Source organism: Pezoporus wallicus, unplaced genomic scaffold, assembly GCF_028554395.1.
Source record: "Pezoporus wallicus isolate ANWC-B61680 ecotype Strahan unplaced genomic scaffold, APGP_CSIRO_Pwel_v1 contig_7820, whole genome shotgun sequence".
Taxonomy (NCBI): domain Eukaryota; kingdom Metazoa; phylum Chordata; class Aves; order Psittaciformes; family Psittacidae; genus Pezoporus; species Pezoporus wallicus.
The window spans coordinates 512,947-535,046 of record NW_026641900.1 but is presented as its reverse complement, the minus strand read 5'-3'; the positions used below and the strand labels follow the sequence as shown (position 1 = coordinate 535,046).

Here is a 22,100-nt window from a genome sequence, read left to right as displayed (position 1 = left end):
ATAAATGTTTTCACATTCCTTTAGTGATAGCCCTAATGAAGAAGAATTTTAGGAAGTAGGGAAAGGTCCGTATAACTTCAACTACAGCTATATCCCTGGACTGGTAACACCTTCTCTGGAGAAAATGGGCATGTGGCCAGCCAAGCTTAACTATGAGCTCAGCTTCCACTGGGACTGCCTGTCCTGCTTTCTTGAAAAGCATTTGTATGCAGGGCTTATTCGCAGTGCTTTTTCCTTCGTTGTGGCTTGTCCTGTTGGAGACAGAAGAGGAAGCTTGATCTGGCTTCACACCTTATCCTTTCTCCCCACATGAAGGCAGGCAGAGAGCCAGCAGGAGAGCAGCAAAACACATTTCATGCTGAAACACTTAATCTCTATGCATTTTTCCCAGGGAGCGTGGCTTTTCCCTTTTCTTGCACAGTATTTTCATGATACTGAACGTTGTCCATAAATCTGATATCCTTGAGAACTGTCAAAAATAGAACATTCGTGAGTTGCAGGATTTATTTACCTTGCCCTAAAACATGGAAAAGTCTCAAAACACAGGAAATGTAGTAGAAGAATGAATCATTATACTGAAGGATTTGGTAGAAGAATGGTTACTCTTTTCCCTGCTGCTCCTCCTGCAATATAGACTGTCAGGAGGAGCAGCAGCAGAGATGTATTTAGCCAAGCATGGAACAAAACAGAGCACAAATGTGTTTATCTTTGTTGGTAGAAAGCGCATGATTCTGTATAATTGCAATAGTGGAAAGGGAATTGAGAGATGCCCTGAGCTATGATGTACTGAGCTGGAGAGGAGGCAGGAGGTGAACAGGCAGAAGTGCATTTGCTTGGGAAGCTGAACAGGATTTGATGGAAGTAGTAGTGAAGCAGCCAGAGAGAAGTGGCTTCTTGTGTTCTCAGGCAGGAATTCCCTCTCCAGGCACAGTCCTTTGAAAACTTTGTTGGCTAGTAAGAGCAAGGCAGTCTCTTGTTGATGTCATGAGAATAGGAGAGCCTAAAGACATCACCAGTAGGAATGTGCAAGTTGGAGTAAAACAGGAATTGATTGCACCTTGGAGTGAAATAAACTACTGTGAGAGGCAGGCAGTGTTAGTGGTGATTTCATGCTGGGTGAAGCCAGCAGTGCCTGGGAGGCATGAGAACACGATATTTCCAGACCAGAAAGATTCCTGATAAATGCTGGATGGTAAGCGCTTCTCTCCTGCCTGACGTTGCTCTTGCTATAGCAACACTCTAACGTGGTTTGCATTCTGGGGTGGGATTGGCATGAGACTTAATATCTGCCCTGGGGTTCTGAATTCCCTAAATCTGGAATTCTCCGTGTCTTAACAAATGCCCTTCGGCTGTGGTAGCATTTCCTCTGCATGATGCATGGGTCAGTGCAGATGGGGTGTACATGACACTGTCAGCCAGGTCTAAGAGGCTTGCCAAATCTTCAACTGTGCTTCACAGTGGGCCCCAGACAGTTCATAAACAATGGCTTTGCCTGAGTATGGGAGAGCTGCTTGACAACTTATTTAATTACTGGGTGGAAAAAAAAGTCTAAACAGGAGGAACTGAACCATGTGTCATGTTCTTTAGGAAAGAAAATAGTCTGAGGGAATTTCATCGTTATTATCCGACATGTACTTGTCATGCTGCCGTCACAGAGAATATTCTCCTCCATGCTGTTTCCTCTGTTTTACATTGGCCCATTTACACTAAATCTTGCAATAAAAGGGTTAGGTGTGCTTGATGCTGCAGTGTACTCAAGTTAGCTTTGATATCCAAAGCAATCTAACTGTGGCAACACAGACCACTGCATGAGCTATTTTATCCAGGAGACAACCACAGACAAGGTACTTTCTCAGCGAGTAGATACTTGTATTGTCCGCATATGAGCCTGTGGGAGAGAGCATTTTCCTTTGCAGAAGGAGACCTGGGCAATGGACAGATGTTCACTTTGCCGGCAGCTGTGCTGGTTAAGACATTACCATCCCCAGATGTTCGATATTCCTATCTTGCATACGTTCCTGCCTCCTGAGCTCTGCCAGTGGAAGGGAGCCAGGAAGTGCTTGCTAAATGGGCTTCAGGCAAAGTCAGCTGTGTAAGCTCAAGCAGCTGATAGAGGTGGCTTGAGATAACCTGACTGCCTTTGCCTGAAGCTCATGCAACTCTCCTTGGCAAACCTCTGACTATGGGATAGCCTCCAGTTGGCAACACGAAGATCTGGAAGGCAGCTATCAGCTGGTGGTCTTAAGAGTCACTACTGATGCCCTTATTCACACATATCCCTTCTCTTGTGTTGGTCAGGAATGAGGCAAATGTTGTTTTAAACCGTCTTTATAGTCCTTATGTTCTTGAATCGCTGGAGGCCTTGTTCAGGTAATGAATATCACTTAAGGTTTCTCCAACTGTTCCCTGTTTCTTAGCCCTTCTGAAAGATTAAAATTAGGTTCTTGTTTGTTCCTTACTTCCAGCACTCAAAACAAACCTGGGTTGGAAACCCTAAGCTGTCCCAGTGCTGAGTGTGGAGGACTTTAAAGTGATGTGGCCTTGGAGGGGCTGGTTTTTCTTGCAATGTTTGATGTTGTGAATTCTCCACCTGAGTCACGCACCATCCAAACCTGCCTGCACTCAGCCTCTCCTCGAGCAGAGTGGGTAGCTGCCTTCTGGAAAAGATTGGGCAGAAGGTTACCAGATTCTGGTTCATCACCGTAGGCATTTGGAGATTCCCAGCAGAAATCTCCTGTGTACAAGGAAAGCATTTTTCTAGTTAAACCTACAGATTTCAGCCACTTGTGTGAAGCTGTCTAGCCATCTTGCCTAATCCAGCTTCTGGAAACAGGCATCAGTGTGAAAGGAAAGAGAGGTCTGTTGTGGCATCATGGTGGGAGGACTGGTCTGAGGCTGGCTGGCAAAGCTTGGGAAACCCAAGTCCTCAAAGATGGGGAGGAGAAGAGAAAAGGCCCAGATACATAGAGAGAGAAAAGGAGAGCATCACAGCACTGTGGTTGGTGCTGAACTTTTGTCATTTAATGAATTTCAGGTTTAAAGTGTCCACGCGGGGCTAGCACAGCCCTGTGTTCCTGCTTGTGTGGTTGTTCTTTACCTACGTTCATGTATGTTCTTTACAGCATATGTGACCTGTGTGAGCTTTGCCTTGCTGCTGTGTTTCTGTAAGCTGTCCTTTCAGGTCTCTATATAGGAGGCAACATTTTTCCTTTCAGGTTTGCAGTGGTGAAGGTTCTTTTTGGCCTTTGGATTTCCAGTGGGGATCAGAGAAATGGAAGGGTTCATTAGAAATTATCTTTTCAACTAAGAGAAAAGCAGCAAGGATGAATCAGAGAGAAATTAGATGTAACGAAGTTCTTTACTGTGAGGGTGGTGAAGCACTGGAACAGGTTGCCCAAGGAAGTGGTAAATGCTCTGTCCTTGGCAGTGTTCAAGGCCAGGTTAGACAGAGCCTTGGGCAACATGGCAGGAGGTTGATGTTAAGATGTTTTTAAGATTTTAGATGATGTTAAGGTCCTTTCCAACCCAAACCAGTCTGTGATTCTATGAATTCCTAACAAAGAAGTACCACACAGGCTGTTCCACAACAAATTCCCAACAGCGTGTCTCAATTCCACTGTTTTCATTTTTAAATTTCAAGTCCAAAGAAACGTTGTTTAGAGAATAAAGTTTTCCATCCTTTCTGTTCCATTTATTTCACTTCTGTCTGGTGAGAAGCTCCATGTGAAAGAACTAGTTTTCAAACAGTCTTTGTGCATTAGAAACATGGAGAAGTGGAAGTTGCAGATTTCTTTTTGAGCATCACTGCTTGGAGCAGGAAAAGGCTGGTTTTCTTTTGGAATTTCACAAGTGAATTTTTGCTTTGAAAATATGGAAACTGTTGATTTTATGGTGCTCTTGGTTCTGATTTTTGATGGAGAGAGGCTTTAGTAATTCTCTTCAACAGAAAGGGTAGGCACAATTTTCTCCTTGTTTTGCCACATTCAAAAATAGCTACAAATATTGGATTTCTGTTTCATTATATGTCACTTTAATAGTACTCTGAAATCCTGCTTGTAATTAAAAAGTTTCACTCAGGGGTAGAGGGGGAAATGGCTTTTCTCTCTTTGAATGAATTTGCAAATGGGACAAATGCATGGTGCAGTCTGCAAAGGATTTAATCCAATATAGAAGAATCCCTCTTTATGAGTGTCTCACGTCTGTACAGGTTTTTTCCTTTCTTCTTCTTTTTCACTCTGAAAGTGAATAATTACTTCAGAAAAAGAGTGCCTTAAAATAACATGTGTCAAATTCAGCTTTGGTACATGGACCTGCTAGTTCAAGCTGCCTTTAACAGAGTGGCATTCCTTTATGTTGTGTGTGAATTTGGCTGTAAAACCTTACCTGACTGCTCTGGAAAGCTCCTGGATCTTCCTTGCATTAGGAAATATCCTGTCCACAGTTTCACTTATACAGAGCCTATTGTATCTACCTAAGAGTTATGGTGGTTTTGAAAATTTAAGTTAAAGTTTTTTGAACTTTGCAGTAAAGCTGGAAAAAAAAAGGAAGAAAAGAGAAACACAATTCAGATCTGTCTTGACTTAATGAGATTATTATGGAATGGACTGATTCCTTTAGGATTTGCCAGGAAAAAAAGAAGGGGGAGGGGGACGGGACAGGAAAAAGCCACAGGAAAAAAATAAGAAGCAAATGTTGCATTTATCAAGTTAGTAGTGTGTATAAAAATTACACAAGGAGTCCAGAGTTTGCCTCAGATGCAGTAGTTGCCTGATACTCCACAGTGATAACGTGACTGATCATCCTTCCTTGCTTCCTCTTGGAAAGAGGAGGAGACGAAGAGAGAATAGTAATATATCTTCTGTTGCTAATGCTGATATGCAATCTAAAGGGATTTGAGCCAACTTGGAGAGCTCTTTGAAACCAGCAGTAAATTTAATTAAGAAAGTTTGAGAGGACTACGGATGGAATGGATAATACAGAGAAGATTTCATTTAGCTTTGAAAAAGAGCCCTTCCTAAGCAAGTGTTTCACATTTGGGGGGAAGGCTCAGAGGAGGACAACACTGCAGAATAATCTCTTTTTCTTTACATTTATTTTGGTTCGCTCCAGATCGTTTAAAACAGAAGTGAGTTGGAGGGGAAGGTCTTGCACACACAAATTGTAGTGTTGTTATCTAGAGCATGATGCATTTTCTTCTGTGTCTTCACTTAAAATACAATTGTCTTTCCTCTGGTACATTCACTTTCTTAAATGACATGGGAAAAGTAGGCAGTGCATTCAGGGATGGTCCGGTAGGAATTTCTGTTCATCCTTATTTTGCTGCTTCTATTTCATTTATGTCTAAGGAATAAACTGTGTCATGCCTGTGCTAGATCAAGAGCCCTATGCCTCTCCAGGAACACCTCTCTTGCTAATATCACCTGGAAAACAGTTGGCACATGGAATTTGGTGGCCATATTCTGAAACTGTCTGGTATGCTTTTCTTCCTTGAAAAGCAGAGTAGATTTCTGTGTCAATTTGGGTTGGTTTTCCCATTGCATAAGTCCTAATTAGCGCTGGGGAAGTTGGTTTGCACTTGCAGATTACCATCTGGCCAATCTTATTGCATGATTTTTACAGAGGCCTTGTGAGAAATGGAAGTCTCAAAGTCAAAAATAACCTTTTTGTCTGATCTTCTCGAAATACGATGTTTTGGAAATCCTAACCAGGACTTCAAGGTGTACAGGATTTGGCATATTTGTGCTCACACAACGAAGTCCCTATAGAACCTCTGAACCACAAAGTGGAGTCGCCTATCAGAATTCCCTGGTGTTACTGAAAAAACACCAGCTTGATGTCACCTGAAATACAAAATAACTTCTTTTCTTTTTTAATTAAATGCTCAATTGATCCTAAAAATGAAGAGTTCGGGAATATTCAGCATAATCGATATAGAAGTGCTTGTCACACACAGAAAAGGGAAAAATTGAAAACCCTTAACGATGGCCATTCTAATATCAGTTTAACTTGGACACAGAATTGCAGAGACCTCATGCAGGCTTACTTGGCAACACTTAACCTTCTTCAGTCCTCTGTTTCTATCATCCGTTGCTATATTTAGCCCCATCTGTAAAAATATGTTTTTGCCAAGGAGCAAAGGCAGGATAAATTGCAGAAAGCATGTAAGCAAACAAAAAATCATAAAGCTTACAGGACAGTCACAGTTGCAGTTTTGTTAAGCTGCTCCCCATTTGTTCCTTGGCTTTGTGTTACCTATTTAGATCATAAAGCTTCTCAGGCAGGAACTTGGTCTTTTGGCTTTTTTGTTTGTGCTTAAAGCCCGCAGCACTTTGTACATATGTCAGTACATTACTTTTACAGAAGACCTAACTGCCCCATTTCAAGGAAAAATAGGAAAATTCTGTGAGGTCCATTTAGTGACAGTGTTTTGTACAAGCACCTATAATGGATGTGGGCAGCTTCAAGTTCTCAGCTCATGGTCTGCCTTATCTGGGACTTATTACCTAGGTACAGTGGCATGCTAAGAGGTCAGTGTGCCCTGCAGGCAAGCCAAGAGTGATGTCTCATCTCTGGCCAGCTCAAACTGTTGAAATAAGATTTGCCAGCACCTTTCTGTGCACCCACGCTGGAGAGGTCTTACTGTCACTAAACCAGCTAGAGTAACAGCCTGAGCTTACTCTGAAGCATAGCTGGCTGTAGAGAACAGCTACTATTTGGAGTAGGACAGCTTTTGGTTATTCAATGCAGGCGTTTTTATGCCGTTGAGTAGTGCATTTGGCTGCTCACTTTTGTGCCAGGAAGGTATGGGTCTCTGGTGGTGAATTCCTTGTCATGTGCTTTGGAAATGTCTCGCATAATGGAATTATCACTGCTTTGGCAATGTCTTGCATAGTCACTGGGTCTGAGATGGCTCAGGCTAGTGACATATACGCAGATTTTGCCCAGAGGGGCTTCTTCTTAGCTAGTGTGGTCCATTCTTAGAGCTCTTAATTTGCTCTAACTGATTACTAATTGGAAGATGGATTTCTTGAATTGCTGGTGGTTAATGGCCACCTACTAATTGCTATTTGTTCATACATCTGTTCATGGTTTGTTTGTGCATAATTATCCTTAAATGATATTTTCTTTTGGCGTGCATTTCTCTGGAAGGCAGTGTGAGTACCGCGGAGGTCCTCTGTGACGTACGGCAAAGATGTAGGAGGTATTCTTTGTGTTTATGTAGTGAGAAAGGCATATGGCTTCATCTGCTGTATCTACTAGCAATACCATGTATGTTTAAAAGTTGGACTTGATTATTTCAGAGGTCTTTTCCAACCTAGCTGATTCTATGATTCTCTGATTTAAAGAACAGCAGTTACTGTACTAAACATGCAGGGAGCGGGCCGTGGAAACCAGCCACACTCTGTCTAATCAAACCTAACATGTGTGGCACCAGTGACATGCTAATAAAACTGTCAGGCCTTGGGACCAGTAATTTACACCCGTGTTCTTAGATTCTCTGTGAGAAAAAAGCAACTCTCCTTGTGGATGAAAAATGATGTGTGAATCTGTAAGGCAGGGCTGAAAAGAAGCAGATGCTGACATTTCTAGGATTAATATTTTTGCCTTAAAAACATGTCTGTCGTCAGCCTCCACTTATAAGAGCAGAGGAGCACTTATCTAAATAAACATGGCAGCTGTTTTATATGATGGGTCTGTTTTTAAAATAGTAAAAAATACTGTATCATTTTGAAATGTATAGCTGCCGTTAGTGTTAACTTACAATAATAGGCTGGAGTGTGTAGCTATTCTGTACTTTAGGCTAATTTCAAATGACACTTTCTCACATTATCAGCGAACCTCCCTGCAAGGCCAGCACAATAAGAGAGAAGGTTAATAACTGGAAGTGCATTTTTACATCATTAGACAGGTACAAAGGAGACTTAACAGCATGAAGGAGAGACCTCCACTTGCAACTGCAACCAAATTTTCTTTGTTTGCTTATTATCTCTCTTAGTGACTACTAATGATGATGAGGCAGTAAGCCAAATACAAGAATGCATTGTAATTTGCATGTGACCTGCATTCTTAGTCTTAATATAAGCATTTTCTGAAATGAGAAATGCAGGTTTCAGATGGATCTTCTTGGTTTTGGCTGCTTAGTGGTGTTGCTTTATCAAGAGGATGAGGTGGTGCCTCTATTCTGAAGTGCTTTGGTTAGCAGGGTGTTATTGGAAAGGTAGATACAAGTATTTCCAGCTCCTCTGGCAATCTTTTTTGGATGAAGTTGGCCATGTGCTGTGGCCTGAACATGGCCTGTGCATATGGCCTCACAGAGAATTTAGATACAAGACTATCCAGACTGTTAATGTGATGTGAGCTTAACTTGGAGATAAGTGCCAAGCTGGTTGGCTTGCCATAATGGTGCTGTTCCAGAGCAGGAACAGCAGCAGGCCTTTAAGCAGGTGCCAAAAGAGTTGGCCTGGCCAAATGCAGCCAGCCCTGGCACATTATAGGTGCCTAAATGGTTAAACCTATATTTCCATAGGTCCTATGTCAAGAATAAGCTTTCCCTGAGGAACCTATGATCTTTATAGATTTGGCATCAGCCTATTTCAGATGCATTGCTGCCAATGGGGACCCAGTAATTAGTAACAGGATCCCACCCATAAGTTAACAGCAGTAGCTGGATATGAACTTTATTGGAAAATACTTGGAAGAATAGACAGGGGAAACCTGAGTGTATGACATGGTCCATGCAAAAAAAGGAACAGACTTCTTAGGGTTTCATCCACCCTCTCCCCATGCATGTGCAGATGGTTTGCAAGCTAGGAAGGGAGGGAGGAACTGTGATTACCCTATCGGTCTTGCTAGGACTGGGAAATGTCAGATTTGGCTGCTGATGCTTCTGTAAGTCATTACCCCTGGAGGAAGGAGGAAGCAGTAGAGGAACTGGGACTTGTAAGCAATTCCTAATCAAAGTGTTTCCCAAGGCTATTGCTGGAGAGTGCAGATTCCTCAGCACCCCTTGCTCAGGCTTGTGTTTAAGACTAAAATGTGTTACTTTCCCTTGATCACAAGGAGGAGTGTGCCCTATCCTGGAATAAATCCAAGCCATATCTCTGGGGAGAGACAACTCTAGGTGTAGTACAAAGCAGTGGAATTGTGCACTGTGGTATTTAGGGATGTTACTATAGATAGGTACCATTGGCCTACAGTGAGTCTAATCCTATACTACTTTAGGTAGACTGAAGCTATCCCTGTGACTGTTTCACTGTAAGAACAGTTTCATAACCTACTGGTTTCATTAAGGTAGCCTAGTTTTCCTAAAACTTCATTTCCAAGAAATCCTCTGAATGAGCTGCAGTTTAGCAGTTTCTCTTGCTGAAGTCTGTATAACATTTTAAAGTGTATTTTTAACTCTCTTTGCTAAGTACTTAGGACAAACAGGATCTCCTGTTAATGAAAACCTTTGATGGATGCATGAACGAAGTAGTGTCTATGTAATCCTATATTTCCTGAGGTTACCTCAGCAGTATACGTGCAGCATAACATTTAAGGAGGGTATGTGCGTATGTAAAGGTCTTATAAAAAGCTAAAAGTAGTTTCCTTACTACTGTTACAGCAGTATGTTTTATTTTACCATGGATGTTCTACAGATATCGGTGTGCTTTATCATCAAAACTTCAGGCAAGGGCATCCATAAAATGTGGAAACAACTGGTGAAGGATTAAATCTCAACCTCTCCAGTACCTCATTGATCTAAACCACTGAAGTTTTGTTCTCTTTGCTTGTGCCTGGAACAGTGACTTGGTGTGGGCTATTCTGGTAGGTTTTGACCTAGTAGCAAGTTTCCCCAATTCAGGTAAGTAGGTACCTTCTAAATTCAAGAACAGCCCCAGTTTATTTCATTCATGACCTTTGCACCTTCAAAAAATGAAGCTCAAATCGTGTCATGAAATGAAGTTCATGTTGTCTACAAGAATGTATCCACACTGCTGAAAATAAAGCCTTTATTTTGTATCAAAATGCCAGATGTCACAATCTGTTGGGCAGTGGAAGATTTAATTCACTCAAGTCTTACAGTTTAGTACTGTGATAACTTAAGGCGAATTATTTAAAAGAAATGCTCTAAGGCAAAGCTGTGAGGATACATCTGTAGAGTTTCTTGTCGTGAGCAAGTATATTAAAGAACGATGATGAAGTGAGAGTCAGAATTGTCACCTTTCTCAGGACCACAATGGTACTAGTATTCTGCATATGCAAGAAACACGCTGGGGACACTGGAGGGATTTAATAACTGTTTATCTCTGCGAATGGGCTGTTCAGAAGGAAAAGCTGTTCTCAGAAGGGAGGGCAGGGCTGCGCTGTAATGTGGGAATTGAAGTGGGGGTGAAGGTAGTTGCCAATAGCTGACAAAGCGTGGGGTTTATGGAAGTACCATTTACTCTAGAACATAGCAAGAAAAGCCTGTACAGTAGTATGACAAAGCTGCAGAAGGAGAAGGGGGGGAAAAAGGAAAACCTTTGTGCAAGTTTGTCTTATGAAAAGCAAGTGCTATTTATAAAAATACATTGTGGCACTGATTATCATTTTGCAAGCATTGGGTTAGGACTTTGAAAAGTTATGCAAATACACTGGTGGTGTATACGCAACTGTACACCCACTGGACTGTGCTTCATGTGTTCTTGATGCCAATGAAAACAAAGCAGCCTCCAATTGATTTAGGGGAAAAGTCATAGCTGCAAGAAGCCAGGACCTGCTTTACAGAGCTACTGCTCTGCTTCTAATAACTGAAGTTAGGAAAGTCCCTTGGATTTAACCATAACTTTCTTATTATCTAGGATGAGATGTGAATTAGAAGAAGAAGCTGAAGAAGTTTGTTAGTGGTTTTTAATAGTTTTTCTGGCCACAATTTTCAGCATAACATGTTTTGTTGCAATTTTTCATAGCGACTCTTCATTTTAGATAAGAAATAAATAATCATGTGGCTCACAGCAAAGATTCCATAGTCACTGGAGACCTCTGGTGTAACAGCTCAATCACAAATAGCTGAACTCTCTCCTGTAGTGGCATGCCAGAATCATTTCCTTGCCAATGTCTTTGCTTCCCTTCTGCTCTCCCCATGAAGCTGCTGCTCTTTACCCTCAAGGTGGTAGAGTTCTGCCCCTTTCTGCAGTGTGGGGCTGCCTATTCCTGCTTACATGGTTGTCTTGGCTCATTTTTCACCATTGCTCTGTCCAACCTTTAGGACATTTGTTCAAAATGCTGTCATCCAAAATGGGCTGACAGTCAATGGAAAGACTCCCACTGATTTTTATGGTCTTTGATGCAGTCCTTGCCTACATCCTGCCTTAGAATCCACCTCTTCCACCAGCCGTATGTCTTCTAACATGCAGCATTATAGAAAGACGTTGTACTATAGTAAGTGCTGTATGACACTAGATCCCTATCGCTGTTGTCCCTAGCAGCATTCAGAGAGATGACTTGGCACTGTTTGTATGTGCCCTGTGTAGCAGATGGCAGGGAGATTAGAAGGGGAAGCATAGCCTATAGAAGGATGTCTGGTTTATAGGAAACACCAAGAGGGTACATGAAGGGGTACCTGTGGTTGCAGCATCTCTGTTACATAGCTCTCTATTAATAAAGAGCTTGCTTTAATTTCAGAAGTCTGAATGCTTCTACCCAGCATGGACTATATAAAGCCGTGTGGCAGCGATGAGTTTAATGAGACATGCAGCAAGGAAGAGAGCTTGATTAATAAGTGTGTGAAATGGCAGCAAGTGATGGAGGTGATGTGAAACGATTGAAACTAGAGGAAAAGAAGCTGGATTTGAGATGTTGGCCAATCATCTCCATGCTGAAAGCAAGAACTAACCTGCTGTGCAGCACTGAGCATTGTTGGTAAAGTTGAGAAGATGAAGATAACTTTTTAGATACTCTCTCACTGGGGAAAACATCTGAGAAGTGATGTTCTGTTGCTAGGAATAGGGCCTGGGATAATTAGGCAGCCCACAAAGGTTTTTGGGGTGCAGTGATATTTTTCACTTACTATCAGCAAGCAGAAGAAGGAATAGGCACTTACGTTACACAGTTGAAAGCTCTGCCTTCTGCAAGTAACTTTAGAGACATTAAAAAGTACCTAATAGAAGACAGAATAATTTGTGTAACACATTATTTCTACTTACAGGAGAAATTTGTTGAGACTAAGGGATCTACACCTGGAAAAAGCCCGAGTTGTTGAACTGTCTAGGAGAAGGATCAGTAAAATAAGAGCTCCCAAAGCAAGAACAAGTATGTAGCCTCCAGCTGAAAGCAGTCAGCGCTCAGGGTAGTTGCAGGCCAGTTTGGAACACAGGTATCATAAATCTGTGTAGGTACTGGGGAAAAAGAAACAGGAAAGACAGGAAGAAAATGCTTCATCTCATGGGAATAGTGCAGTAGGTATGGGGCACAGACTTGTCTTGTGTCCCATTGCCCCTGCTAACCTAGGAATAGAGCTGTTGTTCCAGGAGCAGCAGAAATAAGGAAACTCTGTTTCTATAGATGCCTAGCCCTTGCTCCTTTAACTGTCTTAACTCCAGTAATCTGAGCTTTCTTACAGCATCTTCGTGACATGAGCACCAGGCAAAAAGGAGGAGTTGTGGGAGATGCTGCCTGGACAGCCAGCTGATACCTAACACTGTGGGATGCTTTCTGGTGTACCCTCTGGGGAAGAAACTGGGGGCTCTCCACTCTCTGCAGCCATCCAGTTTTGACAGAACTTGTAGGAATTTAATGCCCTTGAAATCTTAATGTCATTTTAATTTTTCCTTTTCATCTCTATCGATCTTCTTTAGAGGAGTCTCTTGATCGATCGTTTGTGGCTGGAGCTGATCAGAGATTCACAAGTTGCAGGTGTGCCTGGTTTGTGCCTGCATAAGCCTTTTTTCCTTAGGAAATCAGCCTGCAAGGGGAAAAGTACACACCGTGATTAAATTCTTCAAGGCTTCCAAGTGAAGGGAGCTGTTTACAGCATCAGTTCCAATGGAGCCAAGAGTTCAGTGTGTAAGCCCTGGAGGGGTGATGGCTGCTGGCTGTTCAGCTGTTGGGTCAGCGAGCAATTTGATGTCAGCTGGATTGTGAAGCCAGATGCAGACTAATCCCAGCAACACTTCTGCACAGCACTATTAGAGGGGAGAAATATGACCAAGTGCTGGCTATTGTGTCCCCCAGTTGAGAGGAAAGTGCTGTGTGACCTTCCCCAAGGAGTTCTTCTGCAGTTCCAGCAACTGGGAGATTTTAGGAGCAGTGTCCCTGCCTGTGCATATTTAAAGAAGGCTACTGTGCAACCCGAGGTTTCATTTTCCACAATGTTCCCTTTCATCCAAGGGAGTAAATACCTTGATTCTTCACCTTCTCCGACTGGAGAGTCAGGGCAAATAGTGCTTCAAAACTTGACAGAACCAGGACCAGCATCTCCGCAGTAGTCCAATTTCAAAGTGGGGAGCTATACCCCAGAACAGTGAACTTCACTCTCTAGGAGGAACCTAGCAAACAAACACAGCCCACCACTTCCCTCTGTAAAGGGGAAATCTTCTTTTCTTCATCTAAGCAAACCTAGGGAATGTGGCTCTCGAGAAGTGAAATCGATGGCAGGATCAATTGGCTTGGCACTGACACAAGTCGCTTTGTACACATGGTGCTTGTTTGAGGGAAAGCATAACAGTATTTAGAGGCTTCTTCTTACCCTAAATTACTAACTAATGGATACTTTAGTTAATTCCTCATTAGCTGGATACAACTACATACATATTAATTTCCAAAAGAGGGAGGCTTTTTGTTTGCTCAAGATGTTCTGACTCTGTGATACTGCAACCACACTTGCAATGTGCTAGGAGCTCAGGGACATGCATTTACAGTACTTGGAGACAACTGAAGAACTTTCTTATTAACGTAGGTTGTTGGTGACACAAACAGTATATCTGTACCATAAGGTGTAGTACACTTGTATCATAAGGATGCACATGGAGGGATAGGTAGTAGAGTCAAACTCCTACCTGCTAGAAATTGATGGAGTTCTTTAGGCTTCTCATGATTGTGTCAAGGAATGCTTTTGCATCAGATGGAGAGAAAGGATCTTTAAGTATTGTGCCTTTACTTTGCCCTAGAGTTTGGTCTAGAAATTTATTCGTAAGAATCTTTCTTGTAATCTGTATAGATTCAGGCAATTTTAAAGACATTTAAGACAGTAATTTGTATCCTCACTAATCTGTATGATCTGGTGTTAAAATGAAGGTGAACTCTTCAGAGCAGTTTATAGGACTCCACTTTAGATTGTCACTAGGACCACTTTCTAAAGCCTTCCCATAGCAATGATTTATCAGCAAATAGACTTTGAGATCTAGGTCCAGAGTTTAAAAACTTAGTACAGACAGGAAAGTATAAATACCTGCTGCTTTGAACTGAAGCTGAAGATCTTCCTATTCTGAATTTTATCCAGTGCTTTCTAAAGAGGCTTTTTTAAAATCCTAGTCTGGACAATAGATGAGGCTGCAGGGATGCAGAAAGCTCTGGCTTGTCTGTCTGTCTGTTTGCTGAGCTGATTGATGTGCTGTTTGCTTTTATGCTGAGAGCTGTTTTGCTAATTTGTGCATGTCCTAAAACCTTCTCCCTGCTGTGACCCTTCTAGGGAGCTCTCATTGTACATGACATGGCTATTTCAGGGACCCTGAAATACTGTGTAAGGGCGAAGTTACTGCCAGAGCGTCGCCCGCATGTGGCACTGGCATTCTTGTGCAGAGTGTCTTTCATCTGATTTGTGAGAGAACACCAATTTTATTTCCAGATTAAAACCACACTTTAAATACTCTATCCTCTCACTTTAATGGATGAAGTTGACTTACATGACGCAGCAGGGACTGTACATCTCATTGTAATATCAAGGTATGGGTTTACAAGCATGTGATTCCAGGGGAGTTTTGAAAATGTTTGCATAGTACATGCTGCTGACCCTTTTTATGTATTTAGTACACGTTTGGGAGGTAGTGAAAGTCTTTGCTATCACACAGTAGTTAATAAGTCAGGCAGAGCTCCTGGTGACCATCAAGTGCATGCAGGCACATACACTACCCAATTCACATAGGAAGCCTTATACACATCAGCAAATGCGGTGTAGTGAAGTAGGAGTCCTCGTATGCCTTAATCTTTTTATTGTCCAGAGTGATAAAACTCATCGCTATCTGAATCTCAAACAAAATGTCTATCATTTTATCAGCAGATTTCTATTCATTGCCTTTATGCCATTACTGTCACAAAAGTGATAATGTCTCTTTAAAATCTCATGGTGGCTGTGGTTACCTGCACTGTGTGTTTATTTGGCTTCTCTTGTCACTGGCATGGGGCAGACTTGCTTAGTAGTGACCCTGTTGAACTTTCAAAGTTATTTTTCATGCTGGCGGCATAAAATCTTTATTCATATTTGGAGACAATCTTGAACATCTGTCTTAGTTCTTACAGCAACCCCTGCTGAAGCTACAGTGTGCATCTGACCTTGCTCTAATGTCTGGAATATGTATCCTGGAGTTGAAATAAGTGTGATTTTGATATTTCTACATATTTTTTTTTCATCATAAGGATAACCTCACTGGTAGCAAATGAAACCTTTCACACTTCTAGAATGAAAGTTAAAAGTAAATGCCTCTAATCCACTGTGAGCTGAATCCTAATGCCAGCACTTAGACGAAATACTCTGTGAAATCGATGGAAATTTTACTTCTGTTGGAGGATTAGCAGAGTCTTTCAAGCACAAGGTGAACACAGGGCAAAACTAGGGAGGAATCTTTTTTAGATAATTCATAGCTTCACTAAAGCACAGAAATAAAGCCTGAAAGTGAAATGGAAAATGAGAGTCGCTCAAAAAAACCACGGTTCTTGATAATCCTGAGTTAACCTTTAACATTATATAGTATTTATATAAGACATTATTAAGCTTAGGCATGCTCGTTATCAGTAGCAAGCAATTTGGGAGTATGGAAACCTCTGTCCTGTGATTTCAGGAGTGCTTTCAAAACGTGCCTACACCAAGTGTAGCTCTGCTGTTGTTGATCTCTGTTCTCTGCCTCATGGTAGATGAAGCCCAAGACTCTTGGCTTGGGCTCCCAGCCTTCTGGGAGTTTTTGGACAGTTTCTTCTGCAGACATGTTCCTCTCCATCTTTCCTAGCACAGCGGCTGCACACATACTGTGCATCAGGCATGGGGGTAGCCTGCCCCAAAAACATACTCTCCTTCATCCAGCAGCTCTATCAAAGTCAGCCACAGCATAGTTGTCTCTCAACTCTGCCAAGTTTCTTGTGTCCTTATGGAACAATGAGGTATCACAGTCAAGATAGGAACTTAGCAGAACTGGATGAATGGGTAGCTAGACTAGCTCCATGCTTTCATTTTAGGAAAGACTCTCTCTCAAAGATCTCTCATGGGAGAATTAGAAAGTGCTATTTCACCTTCCCCTCCCTTCTGTCTCTTGAGAAAGCTGCTGAGACAAGACAGTACCTCAGTGCACTCCAGCCTCTGAGCCGACACCAGAGAGCCTCTTTGTTTTGCAGATATGAGGTGGCAGCAGGCGTTTCAATGGTTTTGTTTGTCTCCAAGGTGGAAAATTAATCTTTTCATTGTAGACTGTAGATTTCATACAAAATCTATTCCCTTCAGAGGACTTGGGCTGCAGCAGCATCCCTGATTAAGGCTTCATGTTAACTATCACTCAAGGATTTATTTGCCTAACTCTTGAATACTATTTCTCACAGGAAGCAGATGTCATTTGTACTTTATTGGTCTGTGCTGGCTTCCACTTCAGTCTTTGCTTTACTGGAAGGTGTTGCTTCAGACCTGGAATATTCTGGCTGCCTGGGATATGTTATGCTTAACAGGGAGATGTGAGCTGAAATCTGTATCTGTAATTGGGAGGTGGAGAAGGCAAGGTGTTTACTGTGCAGTTCCCACCCTGGTGTAGGCCATGCAGAGCCAGTCTTTGCTCTCTGGAGGTATTTTTCCCTTAATTTTTTTTTGATTGAACTTTTTGTTGCACTTTTAATCTATCTGGCTCCGTTTCATGCAGTTGAAAGCATTGGCAGCACTAGCTAATACTGCTCTGAAAGCTGATGTTCTGAATGCTTTGTGAGTTTTGAATTGTGATGACTGAGGCTTTTAAGAAAATAGAAATATTGTGTAGGTTTTACTGTTTCCTTGTAGTGCCTAATGAGTTATCTCTCTAAGCTCTGTAGAGCAAGCAGAATTTTTCTTACTTTAAATGGTACAAGTTGATCTGTTTTAGCCTGGTTTTAAACTTTCACCTGGCATGTTATTCAAGCCAAAGAACCTATCTGGGACAGCAGAAAGTTAGAATAGTTTGGTGTTAAAAAGCAGCATTACCCTCCCTGGAAGCAGGGCTAAAGAGGGAGGTGAAACCGGACTAGGTTTTGTGCAGAGGAGGGGCTGGTACAATAGATAAAAAGGAGCTATAACCAAAAGGTTGAAATTAAGAAATATTTCATATTATCCATGGCATTGTGTGTTAAAATATATTTACACAACAACTGTGAAGGCAATGTCTCAGTAATATGCTAAACCTGAGCTTTGATTCAATCCATCAGAGAAGCAAGGCTCCAGAGCAGTTCCAGAGAGACATAGAATAGGTATTAGGTATATAAGCAGGGTTGCAAGAAAGGACCTGTGCTCACCATGTGTAGGACCATTGCTCTGTCTTATACGGACATATCCCTGATCCAGTCAGCAGACTGGCCGAGGTCTCCATGCCCAACTTTCCCATATGCTGAATTGTCACCGAAGTTTGAACTTTGGCTTCCTTTAGCCTTTCTCCCTGGGTAGAAATGACAGCACTGCTTCAGAGAGCCCTTCTTTGGTATTTTCTCTTTCATTCTGCACCTGTGTCTCTTCTCACAGAGCTATTCCCTGAGCATCATAAGGAGCACCAGTGAAGAATTCATTTTGTTTTGTCAAGTTTCTGGTCTGACCCTTAATTTAGAGCAGTCATTTCAGTCTACAATAAACTCTGTGTTCTCGCATGCCGCAGTGAAAGAATTATGAGTAGTCCTTATCCACGTGCATTCAGGATGCTTTGGTAGCCCCATGGGACCAGTAGACTTCAGTGCCTGAAAACTTATGGAATGGGGTAAAGTCAGGAAGTTATTTTCTGTATAATAGTATATATGGGGTCTGCCTGTATGTAAAAGCTTTTACATGATTCACTGAGACCATTAGGAGTGGAAATGCATACCATCATTTCAGGCATAGAGCTCTTCAGAATGAACAGCTTTTTCCATCTCTCCCCAGGGAGCCCCGAGAGGCATCCAGCATGTAGCTGGGAAGAGACTGTTCATAAGTATTCCATCACAGCATCCAGGAACACAAAGCTTATTGTTGGGATGAGCCTGCAGCTCTGAATGATAAATAAGGCAGGGTGGTTAGATGAAAAGGACTTACTTCCCTTGCTAAGACAAAAGCATACTTATTTTTAACATGTATCAACCTGGACCTCTCATGAGTGTAGAGCATATGTTGATAGAAAGTCCAGAGCTAAACACAGTATTCTGTAAGCATGGTGAAGTAGTCAGGCAACAGGGCAGAATGAGAACAAAGATCTCTTTTGACTGAGTTAATTTCAGGCATATACTCTGTGCTTTCACCTGTGCTGTGCTTTTTGCCTCTCTCTGTTTCTGATATTCATTGATGCACCAGGATATATCCAGTCCAGGCTGCTTATTCCAAATACCCTCTTGCATTTCGGTTCTCTGAAGCAAGCAGACCTTCTGGCTTTGCATAGTTGGGCTTGGAGGCTAACAAAAATGTGCTTTCTTAAGTGATTTTGGCTTATTTGGTTTCTGAGGTCATGGACATAATGGAAGAACACCTGCTCTCATCTTGCTTCAGCACTTAATCCCTGTCCCAGACAAGCCTAGAAGGGCATGGCACAGGAGGTGAAGAATAATATAAAAAATGGCTCAATAACTTCTTCGAGCATCCGGAAAGGTTCATGGATAATGATTTTATTCTCCCTGGCTTTCTCATATCCACACCAAGAAATAAGAGAGAAAGGCACTGTTTCTTCAACTACTACATTCATTGCTTGACAGAATGAAAAATACATGAATAATCCAAGGTCTGTGCAAGCAATATTGAAAACACTGAAAGACAGCAGGTTTCTTGCATGCCTGATGCAAGCAGAGATTTCTGTTGGCAAATAGTGCTTTGGCTTAGACTTTGCAAGGCTTGTTACCAGTCTGTACACATCTACTTGACATTTTGCTTTATTTTTCCTTCTAACTGAACCTGTTTTCCTTCAGGGTGGCCAGACACAGTGCATCCGAGAAGTCTGCCCCATTCTCTCATGTCCCCAGCACCTCAGTCACATTCCTGCTGGACAGTGTTGCCCCAAATGCTTAGGTGAGTGGTGTTTTTCCTGGGAATTTTGTAATTGATAGGGTATGTTTCTGTGTAATAACTTTCATACCAGTATTTCACAACACAATTCTGGGAGACAGTATGCTCAGAGGAGTTTATATCTACAGGTACTCGGGGTCAGTGTGTAGGGTTGTGATGGGTGGTTCTAAGTAAGCAGCCGCAGAAGACCATTTGAGTGTAGATCAGTTGGCTCGCTTAGGAACACAGAGATGCTTCCTGCCTTCATTACACATTGTAGAAAGGAGGTTGAGGAGGGAGGAAGTGTTCTGCTGGAGTTTGCCACAAGCAGAAGGCCTCACTCCCTCATGTTTTTATTGAAGTGTGCATTTGCATTCTTGGTTTTGAGGAAATGCAGGTCAGAGGAAACTTCTGGACTGAAACTGCATTCTTATAAGCTGTTGTCAGAGAGGCCAAGGACCAAGGGGTCTGCCTCTTAAGGTGGAATCACAGTTTCAGACATGAATATTTCCAATTGCATCTTTCCAACACATTTTAAAGGAGAAGTCAGAGGCCCCTATGAAGGGTTAGCTCTTCCAAGTCATGCCAAGGAAGGCAGTGACTTTTGAGAGTCCTCAGTTTGCTCTTACATGCCCACAGATCCCACGGGTTTGTGTCCCTCTATTTCATAAAGAAGGAGCACTTATATCCTACCAAGTAAATTAGCTTTAATTTTGTCTGTGAGGTTATAACTAGGTTTGGAAAAATTTCGGAGTTGATAACTCCCAGTTCTGTAACAGAAACTTGTTGTCATTTTGACCGTATCTTTACTCCTATCCAAAGTCTATTTCCAAGGGTGGGTTAGGGATATAAAGAGGTCTGGTCTTGGAGGCAGCACGCCACAGAGTTCCAGGTTCTTATAATAGTTAACATTTTTGGCTGATTGAAATGAACCTGAATTTATCTATTTATTTATCTATTTATTTGTTAATTGAGAAGTGCTACAGATAAATGCCAGCCTGGAACATTTAACTGCAACACCAGAGAGTAATACAGTAGAGGAATGAAATGGAGAGGAGAGCAGTCCAAACACCAAACTTCTATTTTGCCTGAGGACATTTTTCCTTTCCTTCTGTAAACTCACTTGTCCTCTCCATCCCATGCTTTTCCCAACTGAACCTTCCCCTCCTTGACCCAGGCATTCAAAACCCAGCTTTATTTTTGACTGCTTCATGGAGATTTTTCTACAGGTTCTTTTTTTTCCTCAGAAAAGTCTGTAATAGATAATGTCTATTCGCAAGGAAGTGCTGGAAGTTTTTTAGTGGAGGCAGAGCCAAGGGATGTGTAGCACACCACATGGCAGTTAGGAAAGAGAAATATTTTCAGGGATGCTGAGGCAAGGCTTTTAAAGTATCATGTGAAGGATTTCCCTGCAATTGAATTCCTGATACTCAGCATATATAACTTAGAAGAATGAAGTTGATTCTACTGGGACTTCAATTATTAGTTTAACTAGTGGTTGTGGGCCAGCAAAGCCAACCATTAAGCCAGTATCTTCATCACCACATCTTTTAGAAGTGGTAGCTCCTTTGTCAGTGGTTTTTTACCAACCGTCTGAACAGGGTTGGCCACCCAGAATTGAGCTGGGTGGTTTGCAAGGCATGGGAAGAGGGTGTGAGAAAGAGCTGGACTTCTCTTCACTTGCTGACATAAGTTATTCGATTGCAATCCTGGCCCCACATAAAGCAGTAGAGGTGTTGTTACAGGCAGGACTGTGGTCAGGGTTTGCCTGTAAGTGGTGCATGGTTGTAGAGCAGTTCCTTTTAGGGCTGCTGAGCATCCTCAGCTGATATTATATGTCAGTTCTGTAAGAGGAATCAAGCCTTTTCAGAAGGGTGCACATTCAGTAAATGGAAGGTTGGTTATACAAGCATAGATTAGCCCAAGGTAGCTAATTTGTAAGAGAGATGTTCAAATTGTGTCTAACTGAAAAATAGCAATTATTTCTTAACTTTTGTTTAATAGTTATTTTAACATCAGATTTGTAAAAACAAGGCTAATGCAGTCAATTTCGCTATGTGTTTATCCTTTGTTCACTTACATCTCAGAGGAAAAAGGAACCTGTTATGCTGTCCTACATTTATCAATAATTATTGAAAAGGGAAGGAATTGCAGAGTGCCAGCACATGGTGGTTTGAGAGCTAAAGTATTGGCCTAATACTTAGTGGCTTCTTGTATGCGCTTACAGTCATCATTCCCTATCTCGGAATCGATGCCTATTTGGTATCAGACCTCAGAAATGATAAGCCAGGAGACTGGCAGCCACTTTATTAAAGAGCTTACTAGTTAGCTTCCACCAAAAGTAAACAGGGGAAGGTATTAAAAAAAAGGAAGGTAAGTACAGTGTTTTTGTAAAGAGCTCACGTTTATGTATCATAACGATTGCTTGTTTAAAATAACCTACTAGGAAACAAGCTGAGGAACAGGAGAAGCTTGGAGGACCACAGTGTGTTGCAACTTGAATGTAAAAGTGCTTGCAAGATTGCAGGACTTCAGGAAGGGTTTGATGTTGATGCCGTTTTCCGTGTATAGTGCTCTTAACCTTGCCTCAGTCTCCTGAAACACAAATGTTTTATGGGTTATAGAAATTAAATATCCTGTGTTGCCCTCATTCTGCTCATAAATGCTGCAAACGCCTGTATTTCTTGCAACCCTTGTGAACATG

General features: G+C 41.9%; 1 protein-coding gene across 5 annotated transcripts in view; it reads left to right on the top strand.

Moving 5' to 3' along the window:
* BMPER (BMP binding endothelial regulator) overlaps nt 1-22,100 on the top strand; it is a 146,953-nt gene that overhangs the window by 55,255 nt on the left and 69,598 nt on the right. For all 5 annotated transcript variants that reach the window (XM_057425758.1, XM_057425757.1, XM_057425761.1 and 2 more), the window contains one exon: nt 19,321-19,420. In XM_057425758.1, coding sequence (XP_057281741.1) covers nt 19,321-19,420 — 100 coding nt within the window. The remainder of the gene's footprint in view (nt 1-19,320; nt 19,421-22,100) is intronic.